This window comes from Calidris pugnax, unplaced genomic scaffold (assembly GCF_001431845.1).
Source record: "Calidris pugnax isolate Ruff unplaced genomic scaffold, ASM143184v1 scaffold63, whole genome shotgun sequence".
Lineage (NCBI taxonomy): Eukaryota > Metazoa > Chordata > Aves > Charadriiformes > Scolopacidae > Calidris > Calidris pugnax.
The window spans coordinates 6722480-6746899 of NW_015090852.1; the positions used below are offsets into that span (position 1 = coordinate 6722480).

General features: G+C 36.2%; 1 protein-coding gene across 4 annotated transcripts in view; it reads right to left on the bottom strand.

Moving 5' to 3' along the window:
- KCNT2 (potassium channel, sodium activated subfamily T, member 2) overlaps positions 1 to 749 on the bottom strand; it is a 110910-nt gene extending 110161 nt beyond the window's left edge. For all 4 annotated transcript variants that reach the window (XM_014943528.1, XM_014943527.1, XM_014943526.1 and 1 more), the window contains exon 1: positions 673 to 749. In XM_014943528.1, coding sequence (XP_014799014.1) covers positions 673 to 733 — 61 coding nt within the window. In that variant the 5' untranslated portion in view covers positions 734 to 749. The remainder of the gene's footprint in view (positions 1 to 672) is intronic.
- Between the last annotated feature and the right edge of the window lie 23671 nt (positions 750 to 24420).

Consider the following 24420-nt stretch of genomic DNA (forward strand, 5'->3'; position numbering starts at 1 on the left):
TTGTGGACTGGATCAGGAACAAAATGGCTATTTATTGCTTACAGCTTCCCAGACTGCATTTCTAGCCAATAGTAATAGTTTTGTAAAGTAAAGTAAACTTTTGTAGTTTAGGATGCTTTTTCTGTTTTGTCTCTTAGTTCATTACACATTATATCAATAATGTCACAAGTAAAGGGCTATAAAAATTTAAAATACTTAGACATGTAAAGTCGCAAGGAGTGAAGTAGAAGAGAACTAAAACCACTTGAGAAATTGTAGTAGAATTAATTACATTTAAAATGAAAATCCAGTTAGACTCATTTATATCTAACAAGAATCACAGAATGGTTGAGGTTGGAAGGGACTTTTGGAGGTCATTTTGCTCTTTGCATAGGGTCATGACTTGTCAATGAGCATTGAAAAGTCTGATCCATGAAAATTAGTCAGCTTGATTGTAATACAGAAATAAAATCACACCAGTATGTATTCGATCTTACAAAATATCTATGATGGTTTTAGTTTAAAATAATACTTTCTGAATTGATTTGGATATTATGTAAAATCAATTCCTCTATGGGGTGAAATTTTAGCTCAGAATAAAATTAATGGTAACTTTGCTTTTACCTTCAATGGAATTGAATTCTACTCAAAGTATCACAATTATGTGTAACAGAAATTAATACAACTGCTTACTTGATCTTTGGTTTTTGATGAAGAAGAGCTTTAGTCTCTCTTTAAATGTATTTTCATTCATATAGAATTCAACTTGGACCCTGAAATAAAAAGGAAGTATTAGAATTGAATATGAAAGATAGTAAATTATTTTTTCAAAATACTTTATTTCCCTAATCATCTGTTCCTTATATATAATGGAGGAGCATATAGAAAGTGCTCAGCCAAAAGCTAACTTGGATTTGAATGACTAATATTAAAAGATTAAAAAACAAAACAGCAAAAAAAACCCAGAACCAAAAAACTTATTTAGTTTTTACTCTTTACATGCAGAATCATTTTCATAGTACTCGGACACTTTACACTAAAAAATGAGAAGCATCTACATTTTTGGTATTTTCACTGAAGATTATTCTTATATCTGCATCCTTGCAATGAAGAATTCCTTGATGTTCAGGTTAAACTTTCTACCTCAGTTTAACTCCCTTCCTGGAAAACTGACATTTTTGATTCTTCTTTTCTCTATCTTGTTCATATCTCTGTTAAGCATTCATGTCTCAGCTAAGCATTCACTTATTCATGTTCACCTTTAATCAAATGCTCATACACCAAACAAACCACCCTCTCTGAACTTCATTTTTGTCATAATGAAATACTGAGACTTGAAAGCAAAAGTATATTGCAATCATACAACACCGTACAGAAAACAACTCCCCTTCCAGATTATATTAAAGCAATAACAAGATCTTTTTTCCCACCCGTTCCCACAGATTTGCCAGGATGTATTTCATGATTCAGTCCCTCATTTCAGTCTGAGTACAACGCAGGACCCTAACTTCAGTTTTTCCCTTCTTGCATGCAAAGCCTTTGTTGAAACACTGTATTTTTGTATATTTTTGTATAATCTAATGTTATCTATAGGCTCTCTCTTCCTTTCAAATACTTGTCCAATACCATCTATTCCTGTACACATATGGAATTGGAAGATTTATTTAGTTATGGGCCCAGAATAGATCTCAAGTAATGTAACTTTTTCATGCTTGCTTGCTTACTTACTACAAAAATTTTAAGCATATCACTTTGTAGGACAGGGTCGGCATGTCATAAAAAAGGCTCTCTATTACGCGCTTAGTGAGGTCAGTTAATTTTAGCTAGTCACTTAGCTTTGGTGTGGTTTTTTGCAGTGTTGCTTGTAGAATGGATAATTACACTTCTTCCTCTTCAGAGAAAGCAAAAAAAAACAAACCCCACCTTATTTTTCAGAATCTTTAGTGGAACTAACAGAACCTTGAATTTAATTCTGTGCAATACCAGGTTTGACACAGCAGTAAAAGCATCTCCTACCCTAGACCAGCTTTTCTCCCTTATCTGGCTCTACTCCTGTGGTAACATCTCTGAGCAGCTGGAAATAAAGAACCCACCCACCCTCTGCTTTTTAAACTAGGAGTAGCTGCAACTGCGTATTTCAAGGAGCTTGGGCCCAAAAGGAAAGTCCTAGAAACTGCCAGCAAACTAGAGGAAAAGCCCATCAGATGAATAGCAGTTTCCTTCTAGGCTTTTATTGAACTTAAATATAGATAAGTGATATACTGTTCAAGACTGCAGGAAGCACTGCCATTAACAGAAGTAGAATTTATATAGTTGGTAACCTCAAGGCAAGTTAAGGAAGCATGTCCAGGAGTAAATTAGTAGGTAAGCAGGTCCAGGGGGTGCCTGAGCTCTGATTCAGTTCTTTTCTCTACATTTCCCAAAGTACTTACTGTTATTAATGCAGTGACAGCTTTTAGTGGGAAACATTTCCCATGATGTGGCAGCTGCCACATCCTAAGTGTATATACTTAATCTTCAAGGACATATTTCAGTAGGTAAACAAAGTGGCACAAGCTATTGAAGTATGGGATGTTATTTAAAATAAGCACAGCATCGGTGATCTTTTTTACACATTTTATACTAAACTCTCAGATTTTTCAGTAAGAAAATTACAGTAGTCACTTATCCTGGAAGAACAACATGTTAACAGTAAGCCATGATTTAATGATAATGAGAAAAAGGATGTGGGAGCTAATCGCCCTCCTATCATTATGAATTGCTCTGATAGCCTTCTAACAGCTGTCTACTTCTCTTTCCTTAGCAACCTGTGCTCACAGCAGACAGGGATTCCACAGTGCAACAGTTTCCATGGCAAAATGGATTACGAATGCTGCTAACACCACTTCTGTGGCTCAACTCCTCCTTCTTCTTCCCCTGACTTTTTTAAACTTAAGTAAAAACTATATTGACCTTCTACATTTGCAGGAAATACATTACCATGTATTTATAATCAATATACACTTTCATGATACTCTGGCTATGAGACAGAGACTATTTCACCTTGTTTCTTAAAGGTTACTATTTATTAAGTAAAGTTAAGAATGAATGGCTGAAGGAACCACTGGCAGGGATAATGACAGAAACCTCTAGATACTGTTCCTTCCCAATACTCTGCTTTTGATTTTTAGGGAGAACATTCATTCTACTTGAACCTTTGTTGTAATATTTTAATTATTAAAATCTTACCTCAAATATTTGCTCTTTTCTTTTTCACACTACGAAGTATAACCTAGAAAAGGACTATTTCAGGAATGTAACACAAGAAAATTCTGATCCTCACTTGTAATATTAAGATCATTTAGTAGCAGTAACAGTTAAGGGCTTGAACAATCTTTTTGTGGACTTAAGTACGAGTTATTGCAAGAGTGAAATTCATTGCCATATGCTTATATAAAATTTGATTATTCTGTTGTAGGATAAATACTACTTGGAATTTGATTCCAAGCAAATGGTTTTGATGAAATGGCAGACACGCAGTACAGGGTGACAGTAATGTGTACACAGATCATCTGGCCTGTGGAATAGGTTTAGGGTTTTTCTATAGTTCTTTTGTAAGTAATTTAAAAGTGCAGTTTAAACAATTTGTGCTCATGATTTTTTATCTTCCTGTGAAAGATAGTTGGAGTTCAGTCTAACCTAAGCAAAAGAAAACCAAGCTGAAGGATTAAAACACTACTCCTTGACAATGGTTACTGGAACAGAAATGTCTGATGAACATAAGGATTTTGTATATGCAGTCAGTTAATCACTTCTGACTCTTTCTGCGTACGTGATAGGCATTTAATATTCCATGAAAAGCAGCTTTTGTAAGTTAAAGGACAGATATTATGCTTTACTGATTCTTGCTTCTGCTTCATTGAAAATCCACAAATATGTGGCTGATATACCTGTGGCAAAGACTGAACTTATATGGTTCTCTTGAAAACACAGCATGGGGTTTTTTTTAACCTTTTAAAAATAAAATACTGTTAATAGTGGTCTTCCCTAGTTTAAACCTAAAGAACAGTGATGTCAGTGGAATCTTTCAAACTGTAAGACTCATATTGAGGTACCCAAAGTACAAGTATACATTGCACTCTTCTAATTCAGTCAAGATGTAATTTGAGTAGCACGTTTTAATGTAATACAAAGTACAACAGGAAAATACTAATTCATGCCAAGGACACTAATGCAAAGCATTTTTCATGACAGCAAATCAGTGGGACCAATCTGTCTGCACTCCGGTTACTTAACTAATTTTATCTGCATTTTTCCATTGCTATTTACAATGTCATTCTAACTCCATAGACACGTTTTCCTATAGTAACAGTATTACCTCGCACCATCAAACCTACAAATTGTCTTTCCTCTCTGTCAGAAAATAGCAGATTTGGTAGCAATAGCCCTTCAAAAATGAAAGTATTAGTTGGATTTCTTACTATGTGCGTGCTTAGAGTTGTAATTGTTTATGCTTACTAATTCTTGACACTGGAATCAGGAAAAGATGTTAACTATACAAATGCAGCCAATCTGAAGAAAACTACATTAATTTATTTAAAATCCATCTTTACAGGGAGGAATATTTAATCTTTTTCCTACAAAAAGAGCCTTGTAATATAGACACAATATGTTTTTATTCGGATTTGCCAATCCAATATATGTGAAATCCTGTTAGACTGCAAACCTGAAAGTTCATTATGTAGGGTGTAGACAGCTGCTTAAAAATGAAGCATTTGAAGTACTAAACTGAACTGCCACTGTCAGAGCTTATTTTATTGAAAAAAAAAAAAAAGGAAATGGGCAATTTTTTTTATATAGCCTTTAATAAAAGATTAGTCTATTTTAATGATGACTGGTAGCAACTCTCCTTTGGAAATTTTGCAAGTTCTAAGATACTCAGAACTCTGATTTGTTTAGATATTCACAGAGAAACTGTTATTTGACTTTTCAGGCCTGCTTGTTCCATCAGAATCAATATGACAGATCAAGAGTGCTTGTTGAATGATACCTCATCATTTTGTGCTGAAAGAAATGGCAATAAGACCAGTACTTTTCCATTACTGTTTCTTGACTTGGGGAAGGCTTCTATTTGTTTCTGGTAGGAAATCGGTCATTGGTTGCCTAGGTCGTGATGAACCCTGAACAGATAAAAGTTCTGAGTTTTTCATTTCCTCTCCATGCTGAATGACAGCACTCCAAAACAAATGGTAGTAACTTGGGGAGGCAGAGTGCCTGTTTCCTTCCACTTCATTGGAAAGACAGAAAAGATGCTATTTCTTTCATAGCCTCCTAATTTTGGAATCCATTCTTTCAGTATGGGCATGACATAAGAGCATTGTGGCCTCAATATTTTTCTAGGTACTTAAGAATGCAGCCTTTAAAAGCTATGTCCTTACTGAAGTCATATGCCATGCACTATGCTAATCATAGAATCATAGAATCATTTAGGTTGGAAAAGACCCTTGGGATCATTGAGTCCAACCACCAACCTTACTCTACAAAGTTCTCCCCTACACCATATCCCCCAACACCACATCTAAATGGCTCTTAAACACGTCCAGGGATGGTGACTCAACCACCTTCCTGGGCAGCCTGTTCCAATGCCCGACCACTCTTTCTGTGAAAAATTCTTTCCTAATGTTCAGTCTAAACCTACCCTGTTGGAGCTTGAAGCCATTCCCTCTAGTTCTGTCACTAATTACCTGCGAGAAGAGACCAGCACCAACCTCTCTACAGTGTCCTTTCACGTAGTTGTAGAGAGTGATGAGGTCTCCCCTCAGTCTCCTCTTCCTCAAACTAAACAGTCCCAGCTCCTTCAACCACTCTTCATAAGATTGATGCTCCAGGCCCTTCACCAGCTTTGTTGCCCTCCTCTGCACTCGCTCCAGCACTTCGATATCTCTCTTGTATTGAAGTGCCCACAACTGGACACAATACTCCAGGTGCGGCCTCACCAGTGCTGAGTACAGGGGGACAATCACCTCCCTACTTCTGCTGGTCACGCTATTTCTAATACAAGCCAGGATGCCACTGGCTTTCTTGGCCACCTGGGCACACTGCCAGCTCATATTAAGCCGCTTGTCAATTAGAACCCCCAAGTCCTTTTTCCGCCAGGCAGCTTTCCAGCCACACTTCCCCAAGCCTGTAGCGCTGCACGGGGTTACTGTGGCCCCAGTGCAGGACCTGGCACTTGGCCTTGTCAAAGCTCATACCATTACTTTGGCCCATTGATCCAATCTATCTAAGTCTCTCTGTAGAGCTTCCCTATCCTCATGTGAATCAACACTCCTGCTTAACTTGGTGTCATCTGCGAACTTGCTGATGATACACCCTATGTCCTTATTGAGATCATCAATAAAGATGTTAAACAGAAATGGTCCCAACAGTGAGCCCTGAGGCACACCATTTATGACCGGCTGCCAGCTGGATTTAAATCCATTGAGCACCACTCTTTGGGACCTTCTAGCCAGCCAGTGCTTGATCCAGCAGATCGTATGCTCATCCAGGCCATGTGAAGCCAGTTTTTCCACAAGAATTCTATGGGGGACAGTATTGAATACTTTTCCAAAGTCCAGGTATACAATATCCACAGCCTTTCCCTCATCCAATAATCGGGTCATCTTGTCATATAAGGAGATCAGGTTAGTCAGGCATGACCTGCCTTTCATAAACCCATGCTGACTAGGCCTGATCCCCTGGTTGTCCATTATGTGGCTTGTGATGTCACTCAAGATGACCTGTTCCATGACCTTCCCTGGTATCGAGGTCAGAGTGACAGGTCTATTGTTTCCTGGATCCTCCTTTTTGCCTTTCTTGTAGATGGGTGTTACATTTGCCACCCTCCAGTCCGTTGGGACCTCCCCAGTTAGCCATGACTTCATGTAAATGATGGAAAGTGGCCTGGCGAGCACTTCTGCCAAGTTTTTCAGCACTCTTGGGTGTAGCCCATCTGGTCCGAAAGACTTGTGTGCATCCAAGCGGCTTAGCAGGTCACTGATCTCTTCCTCTTTAATTGTGATGCCCTCATTCTGCTTCCTCTCCCTATCTCCTAGCCTATGAGGCTGGGTGTCCAGGGAACAGCTAGTTCCACTGCTAAAGACCGACGCAAAGTAGGCGTTGAGCACCTCAGCCTTTTCTTCATCCTTCGTGACTATGTTTCCTTCTGCATCCAATAAAGGACGGAGACTTTCCCTAATCCTCCTTTTGTTGTTAATGAATTTATAGAAACATTGATGAAATCTAATATTTGTAATATGGCCCTGCATTTTCTTAAAGATGATTTCTAACAAGTGTGGAATATTTAAAACCGACAGGACAATTTCTCTGATACTTTCCTGAAATTATTTTTCTGTACCAACTTTTCTCTTTGCGATTCAACAAACATTTAATTCTTGTTTCAAGGGAAAGGTTGCTTTGCTATGAAAGGCAACAGGACAGCTGGTGATTCATGAGTAATGAAACTGCTTTAGGAAGAGGACGATTCATGTGCCTAACATGCACTGTTCCTCTATCACAACTACATGTCCCTGTCACCTGTTGATCTTCTAAAACAAAAGTTAGAGAACAGATCCTTCTCCTACAACTACAATACTCTATTAATTGAATCTATCCTCTCTGTGACAGGCAATGCATATGCAGGGTCAAGCAGCTTGCCTGGGTACCCCACATACACAGCATAAATGAATTAGAAATTACTGTTCTTACATGTTCAACATGCCTCAACATGTTGATTTAAAATTTAAGTATTTTCTGCTACAGTATTTTAATGTTAATCATTGCAAAGCTTCTATTTGAAGCTATTTATTAATGCTTACCAAACTTCTGCCTGTTGTAACATTACCAATGAATTGTTACCTCAGTAACACTCTTGTTCTCTCTCAAAAAAAACTTTAGTTATTTCCTCTTAGTTGTATTCCTCCTTTAGTGTGTTGACACTGAAGACAGCCTGTAGTGCCAGGGGTAGTCTTAAGAATTGTTTGTAGCCCTCCATTTACCTTCTTGTCCCCAGTCTCTTTCTTTTGGTCCTCTGAGACCTCTCAGCTCACAACTTACTCTTCACCGTCCTCTCATTCCAACTCCTTCCTATTCTTCCATCCAAATTTTAAGAATATTTCCAAATCCTCTTTAACAGTTCCTGTTCTCTAGTTCCTTGCAGAATTCACCCTGTCTTGTCTTCCTCTATGTACTACAGAATTTCACTATTTTACTTGAAAACATTGAGGAAATTGCACACTGTCCTTCCTGTGGTTTATTTTCTTTGCTCTAATTCCCTACATGGACCTTTGCATTCAACACACCTTTCTTGTTTACACTTTCACTGTCTGGCATGTTAACTCGGGACTCTGTTCTCGTTCCTTTCCTTTCCTTAGTAACTAGTCCTTTTCTCTTCTCCTTTGGAAACTTCCCTTCTCATCAAAGACTCGTTCTCTTATTTTTGCTCCTGCTTTTTCTCTTGCAGGAAGAACTCATTCCATCTCATAGCACCATCACCTCTATCTAACCACAGTCAGAACATATAGCCTTCTCTCTAGGCCTCCTTCCATGTCACTGTTAACAATTTCACAGTTCTTTGTCACCAAGAGTCATTAATATAGTGTTACCTCTGACAACTTCCCATTTTTCAATATCCATCTGCTCCTGTCACTTTATCTTTTAGCTTAACAGTAAAACTACAGGTCATTCCTTTCCTTCTGAATTCCTAGTATTCTAAATCTTGGCCTGTGCAATGGGTACCTCTGGCCTTCACGAGTCTTACAGTCATTATTTAATGACCTTGAGAAATCTCAGTCTTTTGAGACTTTTAGCTTTCCTCTCCACTTGAATTATTTCATCAATTTTCAGCCTAATTCCAGTACTGCACACTACGATAGCCCACAAATATCAAGGCTTTTATAAATAAACTCCATAGAGATGCATAAACTCCATATGGGCCCTTGTACTGTTGGTGCTATATGGTCCTTAAAAAGTACTTCTTTATCAGGCCCATTTGAAACTTAACGGTGACCATGTATGAAAATATCCACTGTATGTTCAAAATAGATGGATGGCAGTGATGGAGTTGTATCACTCCTACTCCAATACTTAACATGTGATGTTATTTTACTAAGTTTGGATTCAGTTTGCACACTCCCCATTTAACACTTTTCTCTTACAAAGCAAGCAACTAAACACCATGAGGGACATTGTCATGGAGATGATCTTGATGAAGACAGAAACAGGTGTTCAGACAAATAGGAGCCTTAAACTGTTCTGGTAGATTTTGTCATCTCTAGACTATTAAATAAATATATATTTTAAAGACTCATTGCTCAATTTAGATATGGTAGTTTACAATTACACACACCTTTCTTACATATAAAAAATGCAAATACCTGTGAATGAAACATGTCATCTTTGAATCCAGGATTAAAACACTGTGTATGCATAGGTCGCATGAGAGAAAGGATGGGGTCCAACATGTCTTGACTTTAAGGAAACGCTGAGCAAACACTCTTCTTAAATTTGGTCCTTTGCAAGTGACTTGAGTTAGCCTCTGATGACCGGAGAAATCCAAATCACTATTGACTTACATTTGTCTTACACACAAGAAGTAGAATTTATCTGACTATTCTGTTACTGCTCTTCTGTAAGTTATCTTTTTCTTCCTTCTTATGTCTCAAGATTGCATCTTTTCAAACATAGAAAGTAGAACAAAGCTGAGAGCTGTTTGTACATGGTATCATCACAGATTAGATCACCTATCTCAGTTTTATTTAAAAAAAATAAGAAATTAAGATTCAGTTTTCTGAAAATGCAGCAGAAGGGAGAAGGGAAGAAAAAAGAGCAGATGGATGGAAAAAAAATCCAAAAAAGGAACAAAAAATCCTTTGTGGGTGAATCCCAATCTGTCATTTTTAAGTATCACATGACCAAGTGTGAAATATAATTTTAAATATAACTTTATTAATAATTTACCTGAAACACAGAGCCATCTTCCTAGTAGGTCTGATCCAATACCCACTTAAATCAATGGAAAGATTCTATTCATTTAGCATTGAGTAAAATAATCAGATACTAAACATATTCAAACTAGAAATTTCCCTACTGCTTTAAGTATTTAATTACTACCATCCCTCTCCACCCACATACCCCCCCCCTACCCCCCAAAAAAAAAAATCCCAAAAAAAACCCAACAAAAGCAACCCACAATTTTCTTGCTATTTCAATTATATAATATATTTTACCAAAAAATGGCAGGTAAGTGTGAGACCATGCCTATTGATTCTTCCCTAATATAATTCCACAGCATTATGTGGTTACAATCTTGCTTTATTATGACGTCTCTTTGCTGGCTTTTCTGGGTTTGGTGTTTTGTTTTGTTTTGTTTTTTACTGTATTATGCTAGTTATATTTGGTAATGTTCAACTATAGACAACAACTTATTCAGTGCTTCCTGGAAAAATACACAGCATAATTACATCAGTAACATATTTTGAAATCTTGCAATTCAGTAAGTTAACCTACATTTTTTCCCCTATAATTTACGATTTCTTTGGCAGTATTAGCTGCACCTACCCAAAAGGTAATAGAAGCTTATGGAAAATTGTCTTAAACTACAGCATTCAGTGTAAACAGATGAATTTACATAATCTGTGTATGGAGTCTTACAGATTAACATTTCATACGGAGAGAAGTTTCAGAAATGGAATGTTCTGAGTTCTAAGACAGAAATGTCAACCTATCATGTCAAAATCACAAGTTCCCATTTTCCCTCTGAAAATTGTTTTGTTCAAAAGGTAATTATATTTTATATTTACTTCACTGTTCCCTAAGTAGAGAATCTAGTGAATTTTTCCAAAGAAAAATGCATTCATCAAACCAAAGAATAGTTTTGGTTTTGTTTGAATTTTGGTATTGCTTGGGTTTTCTGACCCAATTAAAACAGAATGTCTGAAATTTCGTAGCTTTAAATTTATTTTATGTACAACTACAGTTACTGTGCAAGCCAGTATGCTGCCTTTTGTATCACACTGACCTGGTGAAATGTGATCTATATTCTGTGTCCTCCTTTTTGGGAGCTGTATTCTCGCATTTCTCTGTCCTGAGTTGTCATGATTGCTTTCTGAATAACTAAAACGTTGGACCAGATGGTCCCTGAGGTCCCTTCCAACCTGGTATTCTATATGGGGATTATAATATGACTACTAGTTTTTTAACAGCATCCCGCAGAGTTCAGCAGTAAAAAAATGGCAAAAATAAGGCCATCTTCACTGAAAATACTATTAACCTGGAGAAAACAACATCTGAACATATTGCAGTTGCTGCATCTAAAAATCCAGGTTCAAAATGAAGCCAGTGAAATTCCTTCTTTATTTCCTATGATGTGATACTAACATGATGCCTCAAAACTTGAATTGCACAATGCCCTTAAACAATATACTGTCTGCTACAGAAAAAACCTTGCAGGTAAAATTCAGCTCTGCTCAGCAAAAGTTTGGCACTCAGCCTACAATTCACATATGCCTATTCTGGAAATATAATCCAGGTATGAACTATGTTTTCAGAAACTAGTGGATTTATTGCCAAGTCATAGGAAAGTAAGCAGCAAAATTCTTGAGATGCTATAACCTTCAAATATCGAGACCTTTACTTCACCAGAATGAAGTTGTTGCTAATTTTAGTCTCCAGTGAGATCATGTGTAGTATGTATGTACACCTCTATATACCTGTGATACATACATCTTTGATTTCTTGGTTATTTAACCTCTTGCCTGTTTCCTTCAAAACTGTGTAATCTTTCTTCAGCTTAGGAGATGCAAAGGAGGAAGGAAGTGCTCAATTTCACTTGCCACTTACTCTTTTCCTTCCATCCCTAATCCTCACAACTTCCTTTTGCCACCCCCAGCTGTCACCACAGCTTGGTTTGTCACCTCCTAAGCCCCTCTAGAGAAGGATATGATGAGTGTCAAGTAAGTGCCACAGCTGCTCTCCAGGGCCCTGAGCAGCAGACTCACTCATAGTAGTTTATACAGCATGAAGAAAGCTGGCTGAGTTTTATGCTATGTGGAAGGTAAATCCAGGTACACATCTATCTAGCAATGTAAATGTAAATATCTGGGTAGGCTGGCAAGGTAAGATGTTGTATGTTCAGAGAAAAGATCTGAAACCTTTATTTGACAGATGCCATATAGTACAGTAGAGTTAAATAAGAAGTCTGACAGACCAAATTACTACTGCAGGAGTAATCCACAAAGGCCAAATGATAAAACTGACTATTTCTCTAGCTGTGTTTAAAAAAAAAAAAAAAAAAAAAAAAAAAAAAACACAACAGAAAAACATGAGAAACAATTGTTACAAAGGAGGCATAGACAGCAACTACCACCAATGAAGCTTTAGCCGAGGCTGAAGTGTTAGGAAAGCCGCACAAAGAAACATACAATGTGGCAAATAAATGCAGCTTCCCTGGATTATAATATGGGCAGTAGCTACTTTACACTAAGTCATTGGGCTCACACTGATGGAACAGCGGGACCCTTAATTTCCTTACTTTTGCAACCTGCATTGGAGGGAATAGCAGCTCTGAAAGGAGGAGAGGCGCAAGCCTTGGGGTTTGATTTGAACTTGCTATTACTCACACTACAGAGAAAGAGTTGCTGTCAGAGACCTGGGAATGCAGAGGTGTTTAGAATGTGAGGCTATGCTTAGACTACAGTTCCAGGTCTACCAGTTTCAGTTTGAACTAGCAGAACTCTAATGTTTGCTGTATGCGTGATAAACTTGCAGTTGAGTGTATACATGATATGGAAAATATATACATGTGTTCAGCGTGGAGTCTTTTACTGGCGTAGACTTTGGATGTCTCTGCAGAAGCAGCGAAATCATTAAGAATATTCAGATGTATGTCCTTACTTAATCATCTATTTGGCATTTATCAGCCTACTACTGGCTTTCAGGAAAGTCATATAGGCAGCATTTAGTTTACAGATGCAGTAGCTGATTTATATTTGGAACTAAATGGTTGTTTATTTATCAACATGTAGTTCACTGTGCTTTCTGCTGCTCTCAACAATGCATCTTCTTGCCAACTATCATGAAATCTGTCAGCACTGACCAATCAATGCTCGATTTACTTATTACCAGATAAACTAGTGGTACAGATTTGTGTATGAATTAGATGTAAACACAAAACCACTTATCTGTCAACCATGTAAAATAGGCTTGTGCTGACTGTTAGGAGACAGCAGTAGATACATCGTCAAGTTAGAACATTATGACCAGTGTAAGAACCTGCCATATCCACAAGGGGGAGTCTCCGGTCACGTCACCCTTACAAAGGGGTGATTTCCAGATAAAACTGACTAGAAACCTGCTCTAACTTAAGACTTTATATTCTTTCCTTCAGAGAGAGAGTTTTCAATTAGATCCGCTTGTTGATCAGATTCATCTTAACTATTGTGATTATAATAGTTAATGCAAAGGCATAGCAGAAGCAAACACTCTGGGATAGTGGAAAAGGCAGGACCTTAGTGCAACTGCAATGTTTAACTGACTTACAGTGATTATGAAGTATTCCTTTGTATTGATGCAAAAGACAGCACACATTTGCTGCCACAAAGTTAATGGACCAATTCTTCAGTTGCCCAGATAATGAAAATAATGGGAGGAAGGAGTGGGTGGGGAGATAACAAACAAAAACTCTAGTCAAGGAGTGTACAATGTGATGTTTGTGGAATTGCACTCATAAATGTGATTGTAGGTACCTGGATTTATGTTGCCATTGAGTCTTTTTTAAAAAACTGGTGTTATCCATAACTATGTTTAAAACTAAACCTTGATTTAGCACAATAAACTCTTGTGCATTCATTATCAGTAAGACTTTTGCTGGCTATACATATTTCCATCGCTTCCATCGCTTCCTTTTAGGAAAGAGGGACCACTGATTCTTTAAAAATCTATGCTATTTGTAATACGGTAATAATAGCTGTCATAGTTCTATGACACATTCACTCGGAATTTTTACAACTGGCATTTTTATATACTTATTAACAACCTTTCAAAAATCAATTAGTTGTTTCACTAGTTGGAACCATTAGTTGGTTCCTTCATATCTGGACAAATGTTATTATCTCATTTTCAAAATTAATTTCCTACACTGAGACAATATTTTTACAGACCAAATCCCTAAATAGTGTTCTTAAAGTGCTAAAAAAAACTTCCAAGTAGATAATGAAAAAATCGTATATCTGCAACTATGTGGATGTCAGACCTCCTACAGGGGTAGTTTAAGCAGAACTTGTTTACTTCATCACACTAATAATCACCTAGTCAAAGTCCATTTCACAAACAGAAGTTACTTCTGTCTAAGATACTACTGATGTTTCTCTGCAACATTAGGGAACCTTTCCTTAATCACACTGTCTGTATGAGGCATTTATAACATTGTAACATAATTTATAAAAATATAACATTTTGTAAGTATTAACTAATGCAAAAATTCCAGAACACATTTTAGCTCTTCAGACCACCACATCAAGAGTAGTTTAGTATCATTAGGAAAATGTTGATGATTTGTTTCAATAATAACTATACTGATGGTAACAACAAAATGAAGAGAATATGGGAATATACATGGGCATGTGATGAGTGTTGATGGAGGGGAAAGTTGGAAAAGAGGGTACACCAGAATGAAGCTGTATTAGAGTAAGCAACAGTGTGTTACTTGCTCTGCTCTGACATTATTTCCTCTTACCACTTGCCCCTGTCTGCTAAATAACTAACCAAACAGACCATTTCAATCTGCTAAATAATAGACTAAATAGTCTGCCTTGGTGCAGATACTCTTAAATTTTAAAAGAAACCTAACTGAGCAAAGACAAATACGGCTGGCAAAAAAGAAAGTTAATATGGTAAGAGTTTTCATCCTTTTAACAATGGGAGTTACAAAATTTAAGATCTTAACTTTCAGCTGTATAAATTTACACAGTCAACTGAAACACTGCTAGCTTACTAAAATAAAGCACGATATAGTTCTCTATTTCAATTTGTAGTGTCCATAAATCAAAATTGATCCTTTTACAGGCATAGTCAGAACTATGTACAACTTCTGTACAATTAAGAAGATGCATAGAATCATAGAATTGCTTAGGTTGGAAGGGACCTTTTAGATCATCTAGTCCAACAGTCAACCTAACGCTGACCATCACTAAACCATATCTCTAAGCACTATGTCTACCCATCTTTTACATACCGCCGGGGATGGTGACTCAACTTCTTATTCCAATGCTTAATAACCCTTTCAGTGTAAAAAATTTCCTAAGATCCAATCTAAACCTTCCCTGGTACAACTTGAGGTCATTTCCTCTTGTCCTATCACCTGTTACTTGGGAGATTGACTACCACCTCTCTACAACCTCCTTTTAGGTAGTTGTAGACAGCAATAAGATCTCCCCTCAGCCTCCTTTTCTCCAGGATAAACAACCCTAGCTCCCTTGGCACTCCTCATAAGACCTTCTCTCCAAGCCGCTCCTCATAAGACTTTTTCTCCAATACATAAACACAGTCTTTCCAAAAGGAGGCTTTTATGGGTCATCTTTTTTGTGCTAAACCAATTCTGGAGAAGTAGTAATTACCTGCAGTCAAGAGCTGAATCCCCTGTCCTATTCTACTGCACAAATACATATCTACACAGGAAGGTTATCAAGCCACTGCTCTGTCTAGAGCGAGGCTGTGTTCCATTTACTGCTATAACCTTGTCTGGTTTTCCTTCAATCATTTTTCCATTTTCATGTTTGCTGTCTTCAAATGTTCTACTCTCTAAAAGTGCTTCTCAAGTATCAGGCTTTTGTATGTCTTCAGGATTATGGGTAGCTCAGTAACCTGAATTCTTCATTGTTTGATTCATATTTCATCTATACATCCCGGTCCTGTGTTCCATCTACTTGCTGCACGTTGCTTGACTTCTGTCACGTTCTTTTTGAAATGGGAAACATGCTTCTCTGTTTCCCTACAGTGCTTTTCTACAATGGTCTGACCCAAATTATAAGGTCTCTGGATTTTATCAAAACACAATTAATAAAAATACGAGTTAAGTATATATGAAGTTCAAAATCAGATTATTTTTTTTATATCACAATGCTTTCCTTCCAATGCTCTTTTCTTCCTCCCATTTTTCTCTTTAGGAGCTCCTAAAAATGCTTTGTCTTAAAAAAAAATGTAAGAGTCTCAAGGATCCAATTCTATAGCCACTTAGGTTGGATAAGACCTTAATATTTTAAGCAGACAGGAGATAATGCTCAGTGTGATTTCAGTTTCTTACAGAGTTGTGTAAGCTATGTTCTTAACAAAACTACGTCTGCCCAATTCCTAACTGGATGTGAACAACATGCATGGGTATAGCAGTCTCAGATATATGGTTAATGTTATTCAGTGAATATCATAATTCTGTTTGGTTTTATATATTCCAGTTGTTGTACTCCTGACATTGCTTAAGTGTTAGGAGTCTCCAGAAACAGACATTAGGCTACGATGGCAGATACTGAAGTGACATATTTTGTAACCACAGTATCAGAGATAAGAGTAGAGTTAAAAATAGCAGCTAAATAAAGTTGTGGCAAAAGGCAAACAAAAATATTCTTATAATGTACATTAGGAATGATAAAAATATAAGTACTGGTTAGAATGTCAACAAGAGATGAAAGAATAAATGGTACCCATGCCAAGACCTACAAGTTGGATTTAGCCTGGGAACAAACTAAGAATGAAGCAAATGACAGATATAAATAGAGTATGAGCTGTAACGCTCTGCTCCATTATGAGATAATTGGAAGAGCTAGATAAGGGGGAAGTCTGAAGTGAACATCATGTACTTAAATTTTTATAAGGCATTTGAAAAGGTTCTCTGGAGATTGATACTGAAGGTAAAAAAGCAAATGCTTATAATAAAGAAAAGAAGTAAACAACTCAAAAGGTAAATAAACAGGGTTGATATAACACAAAGTGAGTGCCTATCCTCACAGAAGACATTTTCTTTTGGAAAGAATGTATAGTAAAAACACTATTATGGCTACAGAAACATACCATCTTTTTTTGTTAACATTTTTAATATAATATATTAGCTTGAAAGTCAAAGAGGAAAAGAACCTACTGAATAGGAAGGTAACTTAACTTGAAAAGTAGTAAAAAATTCTGTTTCATAAGGGAAAATACAATGTTCCTTTAGACAGAACAGAGAGAACCCTACTAGAATGAGCCAGATAGCCTCTGCTTTGCTATGTCTATAAGAAGTTAGTTGCAGCTATAAAGCAGAAGTACATTAAGGAAGACAAAATTAATCTTTGTCTTGAATCCAGACAACAAGAACACTAAAATAACTAACAGCAATTAATAGATATTTTGCAACTTGTATACCTATATTCAGTTGCAACAGAAAGGAACTATAAATCCTTACACTCGAACTCTCTTCCCATGCTGTGAATATATTGATCATTTAGGTTAAAATGCATTCTTCAGCATTTATTAACCAGGCTCTGACTTCTGTACATCTGGTCACAGAGAAGATGATAATTCTTTGTGGTCAAACAGGAAAAACATATAATTCAGGCATAGAATAAGATACTTTGACAAAGGGGAAGGAAAACAGTTGGAACAGGCTGTCAGAAGACTGCATATGTCTAGGTACATACATCAGGTGTTCAGATAATGTAGCTGCAGAATAAAATTGCTAATGATTACCTCTTATTTTTTCTGGTGTTTACATTGCTTTGGTAAAATAATACACAGGTGACATGCAAGTGATAATATAAATGTACTGCATTATGAATTATATTTATATATCAGTACTGTCTAAGGAAAGCAAAGTACTTGGTATGTCCATAGGTAGAGGTAAATCAACAGCTTGCCAAACAAATACTTCAGTTAAACAAAAAATAACGGGCTAAACATCAGTTGTTCAATTCATCTGAATAAAGTTTTCTTAAGACTCTGATCCTGTAAATATTTCTAGGCTGGCATATTATCTTTTTTCCTGTTTTCTTTTTTGTTTTGTTTGTTTTTTAACCAGAACATTAAGAATTCTAGTACATTAGAATTGTAGAATCATAGAATAGCATCCTAAATGTGTTGGGTTGGAAGGGACTTTTAAAGTCCATCTAGTCCTGTAGTAAGCAGGGACATCTTTAACTAGATCAAATTGCTCAGTGCCTCATCAAGCCTGACCTTGAATATCTCCAGGGATGGGGCCTTCACCACCTCTCTGGGCAACCTGTTCCAGTGTCTCACCACCCTCATTGTACAAAACTTCCTAATGTCTAATCTAAACCTACCCTGCTTTAGTTTAAAACCACTGTCCCTCTTTCTATCACTACATGCCCTTGTAAAAAGTCCCTCCCCATCTCTTCTATAGGTCCCCTTCAGATACTTTAAGGCTGCTACAAGGTCTTCCCTGGAGCCTTCCCTTCTCCAGGCTGAAAACCCCAACTCTCTCAGCCAGTCTTCATAGGAGAGGTGCTCCAGCCCTCTAATCATCCTTGTGGCCCTCCTCTGGATCTGGTCTAACAGATACATGACCTTGTGCTGACGGCTCCAGAGCTGGACACGGTACTCCTGGTAGGGTCTCATGAGAGCAGAGTAGAGGGGGAGAATCACCTCTCTGGATCTGCTGGCCACGCTTCTTTTAATGCAACCCAGGCTGCAATTAGCCTTCTGGGCTGCAAGTAGCCATTGTTGACTCATGTCCAGCTTTTCATTCACCAGTCCCCCAAAGTCCTTTTCCACAGGCTCTATCACAGCCTCCCCCAGCCTGTATTGATAATGAGGACTGTCCTGACCCACTTTCAGGACCTCGCACTTGGCCTTGTTGAACTTCATGAGTTTAATTAGGACATTGCTTTGCTAGGTACTGGGACAAACAGAACACAGAGAAAAAAATAGCCTTGCTTATTAAGAATTTATGACTAAATATATAAAAGAAGATAAATAATTTCATGACACTAACTGTTACAATGAACAGTGGTCTTACCATAATAAGTATTAGTAAGGGTATGAATGGGAATTTAAAAATAACTACTCAATCAATATTACTTTATAAAAGACCCATATACATTTCCCCCATATCCAGACATATGTCCTGCACCATTGAATAATTTTTTTGCTGTATATCTCGCTGTGGGCTAAGATTCTATCTTCATATCTCATAAGGCAAGAGCAGATGTAACAGCTTTGATTTCCACTCGCTTTTCAATCATTATCTCTTTATTACAAGAAAATTGTCTATTTTGGTAACTTTTCAATCTCAGGTTTTCTAATATTCTGCTGCATTCACTTTTTTCTAGGATTTTTTTGTAATGAAGATGGAGGGTATATTTTCTTTAATAAGGAAAGAGAAAAGAAATATGAACAGTTTCCAAGCTTGTGCAACTCAGGAAACCAGAGAGTTCCAAGGACTTTTTTTTCCTTTTTTCAATAGCGCAGACAAACTGCATGTATCCATCTTCCCTTCCTGGTATCTGTGTGACTGAACTGAAAGGTCTGAAATTGCATTGTTACAGTTGGAAGTCCGAGAAATTACCTGAAAGACAGTGGAAAGCTTAGGACTTGTAGCTTACCACCTGCACTAGAAGAGCAGAAAGACTATGGTTATTTTGCTTTCTACTTTTTAAATATGCTATCATCTAATCTATCCATCTGAAGATAGGTAGGTAAGGGAAAACATTGCCTTCTGTTGCATGTCTTTCAGATCCTGATTGAAATCCCTTCTGTAGCGTGGACTTGTATTGTCTGTAGTTACGTGCTTATTTCAGCACTCTGCTCTCTAACTCTACAATGTACCACAAAAACTTCAAATAGATAAAAGTTATAAGATCACAATTTCATACCTCAGGTTGTTGTGAAATATACATTATAATCACTAACGTGAAGGAAACAGTTAAAATGACTGAGTGTAAAATGTCTCGTCTGTGAACTAGTCCAGATTCCTATCATTAATGAAGCCATGAAATAATGACAGGTTTGGAGTATTTGTTGAGAAAGCTGTAGCCTGAATTCAGTCTAGACTCTAGATTAAATAAATTGGTCTACTGAGAATTTTTGGTTTTGTTTTTCTCGGAACATTTTTTTTTTTTCCAATTCTGCACAGTTGAAAAGAAAATTGATATAATTTATCAAGAGAATAATTTTATCCCAGTTGACTATGTTGAACTATTTCTTCACTGGGAATGGAGAAGTAAATCTTAGATATATTCAAATATACTGGTTAATAGTGTTCCTACTCCATTTAGGGATTCTATTTATGTCAGTATTTTAGCATTTATCCACCAATCCTACTTATGTTACCATAGCCTAAGTGAGATGATCAAATACCAGTATAAAATTTTCTATACCGCTGTGAATTTTCTCTTTGATGCCTTTGAAAATCACCAATTTTCCAATGAATTTTCTGAATCAACTTTAAACACATGACTACTTTTTTTTTTAATTTGAATATCAACTTAACAATGTAATTTTATTTTTTTATGCTTATGTGTATAATATCTTATAAAAAAATCTCAGTCAGATTTCAGAGTAAGATTTAGGTCTTCTGTCTATGGTTAGAGAGCTACACAGTAATTTGAGAGCTTTCCTTGTAATGTTAATAAGAGCAAAACTTCCTCTTAACTAATTAAATGCCACCTACTTTAAATGCTAACTTATCTCTGATTAGAGATCCAGATTAGTTGTGTTTATTTTTTACCTATTATGCCTGCTGTGCCTATATTTATTCTAGCGATAAGGGCAATTGAAGCTAGGTTTGAGTTTTCCATATATTCAAAAATCTCTGTAGTTATATCTGGTGCCTTAATAAGTTACATTCTGATATAAAGCTTTACGCACACACACAAAAAATGTTAAATGTTTCAGTTCATTGTTTTACACTGTGCTCTTCAGTACTTTCTAAATTAAAATAAATGAAATTTGAAGAAATACTGGACATGCTTTGCTTCATAATATAACTGAATTTCCTGGCCTCCTGATACTGCATATTAGCTCGTTTACATTTTCTTAGGCAAAGGACAAAAGTGCTTGCAATGGGACCTGGTGCTAAGGTTTAAAAGAAAACCAACTGCTACAACATCCAGTTATCCTTTTCATATCTGCATGTTGTTTAGCATTGAACTTGTAGAGCAGTTATATTTTCAAATGTGCCCAAAGCATCTTTATTGTTAAAATACTGAATAACAATAGATTAACATGTTTTCAGTATTTTGACATATACACATGACTTATTTCTGAACTTCTCAATCTTCTAGACTATTTTTACATTGTTAAACGCTAGTCACTAATATGACACCTGAAATACTCTATTTTAGGACCTAACAGTATGCATTGACAACACCACTATTTAAAGTATATTATGTAATATAAAAGAGAGGGGTTCATCAGCATAATGTTCCACGAACCTCTATATTGATATAGAGTAGCACAGAATGGGGTCAGTAATTATTAGCTGTAAATACATCCCAACTTTGTAGAAAGTGAAAATGTACACATACGTGTCATTTATCAAACTGAGACGTAGAATAATAAACTATTATTTCACATTTCATAATGAAAATTATGAAATGTGAATTCATAGGACATTTGTTTAGACTAGTTGTATTTATTTTTTTACCTATTATGTCTACATTTATTCTAGTGACAAAGGGAATTAAAGATAGCTTTCAGTTTTCCAAATATTAAAAACTCTGTGCAGTTATATCTGGTGGGTTAATAAGTTATACTGAGTCAAGGTTTGATGAGTAAACTTTTTCATAACGCTCAATGCTGTATTGCCTGCTATGCTTTCTCTTCAATGGAAAATAACCTCTTCTATTCAGACTAAGACCCATAAATATTTCTACTCAAATAAACAGGACTGCTCGCAGTAGAAGGTGATATTTAATGTAAAAAGATGAAAATATCTCTGCAAGTTACATAAAAAGTAGTTGTGGGTTGTATGTGTGTCCCATTTCTCCGTAACTGTCAGAAAACTTTTTGGCTAACTTTCTTCATGTAGATCTGGTGTTTTTACAGTATTTTGATGAATACTTAATGATAAGCAGGGAACGAAACTCTGGCCAAAACAATATTGTACAATACTGATGTAGTATTCTACAGTCTTCCTGCACAGATCAGAATTTGTACAAATCCACTTAAGGTAGCATGGCAATCTGATAGATAAAACCCTGGTGTTTTGCTTCCACAATATATAGTCTCAACCTTGCATCTGTTGGAGGTGAAGACATGATTATGAGAAGAGGGGAGCATTGCAAATAAGGAACAGAGTTGGTGTTTGAGAGTTTTTCCATTTGTGCATAATTTCTGAGGGGGGAAAAAAAGCCACCTTTAGCAGGCTATCTGCATTAGGCTTTGCAATTGGATACATTTTGCAATAGGATAAATAAATACTGAAATCCCTTTTTTGTCCTATGATCTAAAGTAAAAATGGATATAGAACTTTTTGGAGTGTGAATCTTTACACGATCAGAGAAGCAGAGAAGTACCTGAAAATGATTTTTCAGCTTTGAAAAGATTAGACTTTATGCTAATTCTCATCAAACCACTATTCAGTATAATAATTAAGCCTTTCTTCAGTTCTTTTGAGGGAAGGATTAAAATAGCCTTTTCAGAGTTACTGAAAGTCATTATGAAAATTTACTGACCAAGTTGAGTGGTAAATATGTATAGTCCTTTTCATCTAACTAATTCTGATCGTTTATCACCTTCATATGACTTCTATTTATGAGGAAAAAAGCCCCACAACAATACTCAATGAAGTTTACTTTTTATAGCTCTTTCTTGACTCTAGTCATAGCCAGCAGTATTCACAAAGGAGAAATATCAGTAGTTAATAATAGTACCCTTAATGACAATGATACTAGATCTATTCTTTTTAGAATTCTTAGTAACTAAAACTAGTAACATCCGACCATTTAAACTTTACTTTTCTGGTGTAAACATGTATTTCTTCTGAAAGCTAACAGATAGCTAGCTGATAGCAGTAATACTAGATTAGGTAGGATGCAAGAATATGACATCCAAAGCAATAAATAAAGTTAGTTTAAATGTTTCATTATTTTTTTTTCTGTACTCTGCTTGGTTGCCCACTTGTCTACTTGTCTACTAAGCTTAACTTAGATGAGCAGTATTTGTTTATTACAGGGTAAGAAATAATAGTAACAATGCCTGATCTGAGAGGAAAAAAAGTAGTAAAAAGTCAAATTAAATTTTTCAGAAGCTGCCCACATATACTTTAAAAAGCCTAGAAAGAACTTATCAGAGATTCCACATATAGCTGAAGTTAAAAAGTGAAAAAGGAAAAAAAAAAAAAGTAAAAAAGCACATGCTTTTAACACATGCCCAGGGCCGGGGTAACTCTACAAAAAGAAGTGTCTTTTTTTCTTTTTTAAAGTTATATATTCAAACAGTCCAGATTTGCAATCCAGAAACCCTTCTACAATATCCCAAAAGCTACCATTAGAATGCCAAGAACTCTGACAACTGAATATAGACTTGAATCTGAGATTATTACAATTTCTCTGAAATTATGGGAGCTGTGTACTCTGATTTCAGTCTCCCACAGTAATGTGTTTAACAGTTACACAATGGACAAAGGCAAATATTTAACAGATAAATACAAAGAGGAGGAGTATTCAGGCAAAGACTCAGAAAAAGGCATAAAACAAAAGCCCAATACTGATGGTAGGTATCTTGCCTTACTTTTCCCACATAGGAAAAGTTGTCAGAGATTCCATTTACTCTACCAAATCAACAGGATAAGAGTGCCGATTATAACTCTTGCTGCTGAGGCTTCCTAAAAGTATTGTGCATTAATACGTATCTATCTTCATTCTCTAGTATTTAAAGGTGCTTTGGCTCCAATGCTATCAGCCAGGCTGAGAATAAAATACATAGGATTTCTGAAGTAATACTTGTATACAGTGTAATATATCTAACAGTGGTGTGGAATTGCTTTCTTCCCTTCAAAATCAGATTGCTGCAGAGTACAACCATAGTATATTATTATTGTTTTACATTTTAAAAAATGACAAAATTTTAATACAAATTGTAAATGTCTCATTAAGGAGTGGCAATGATTCAAGAACTTTGAACACATAATAGGCCAAGTCTTTTAAAGTCATTATTACCTCTAAAATGTCACCAGCCTGATACTGTTCTCTCCGTAGCTAACAGGGTACATATAATTATGGACTTCATATAAATCTCAGTCTCCTTCCTCAGAGTGAGTTATTATACTTCCTGATTAATCATAAGACATGTTTTTAATTGTCTTTCCATTAGATTAAGAAAAATTTAAAATATCTATTTTCACAATATTTAAAAAGCTTAATTCTGTCATCTTTATTCATGTTAAATAGCACTTAACATCTCAGTACTCCGTGAAGGAAAAGGCTGCTCATCAGTAGTATG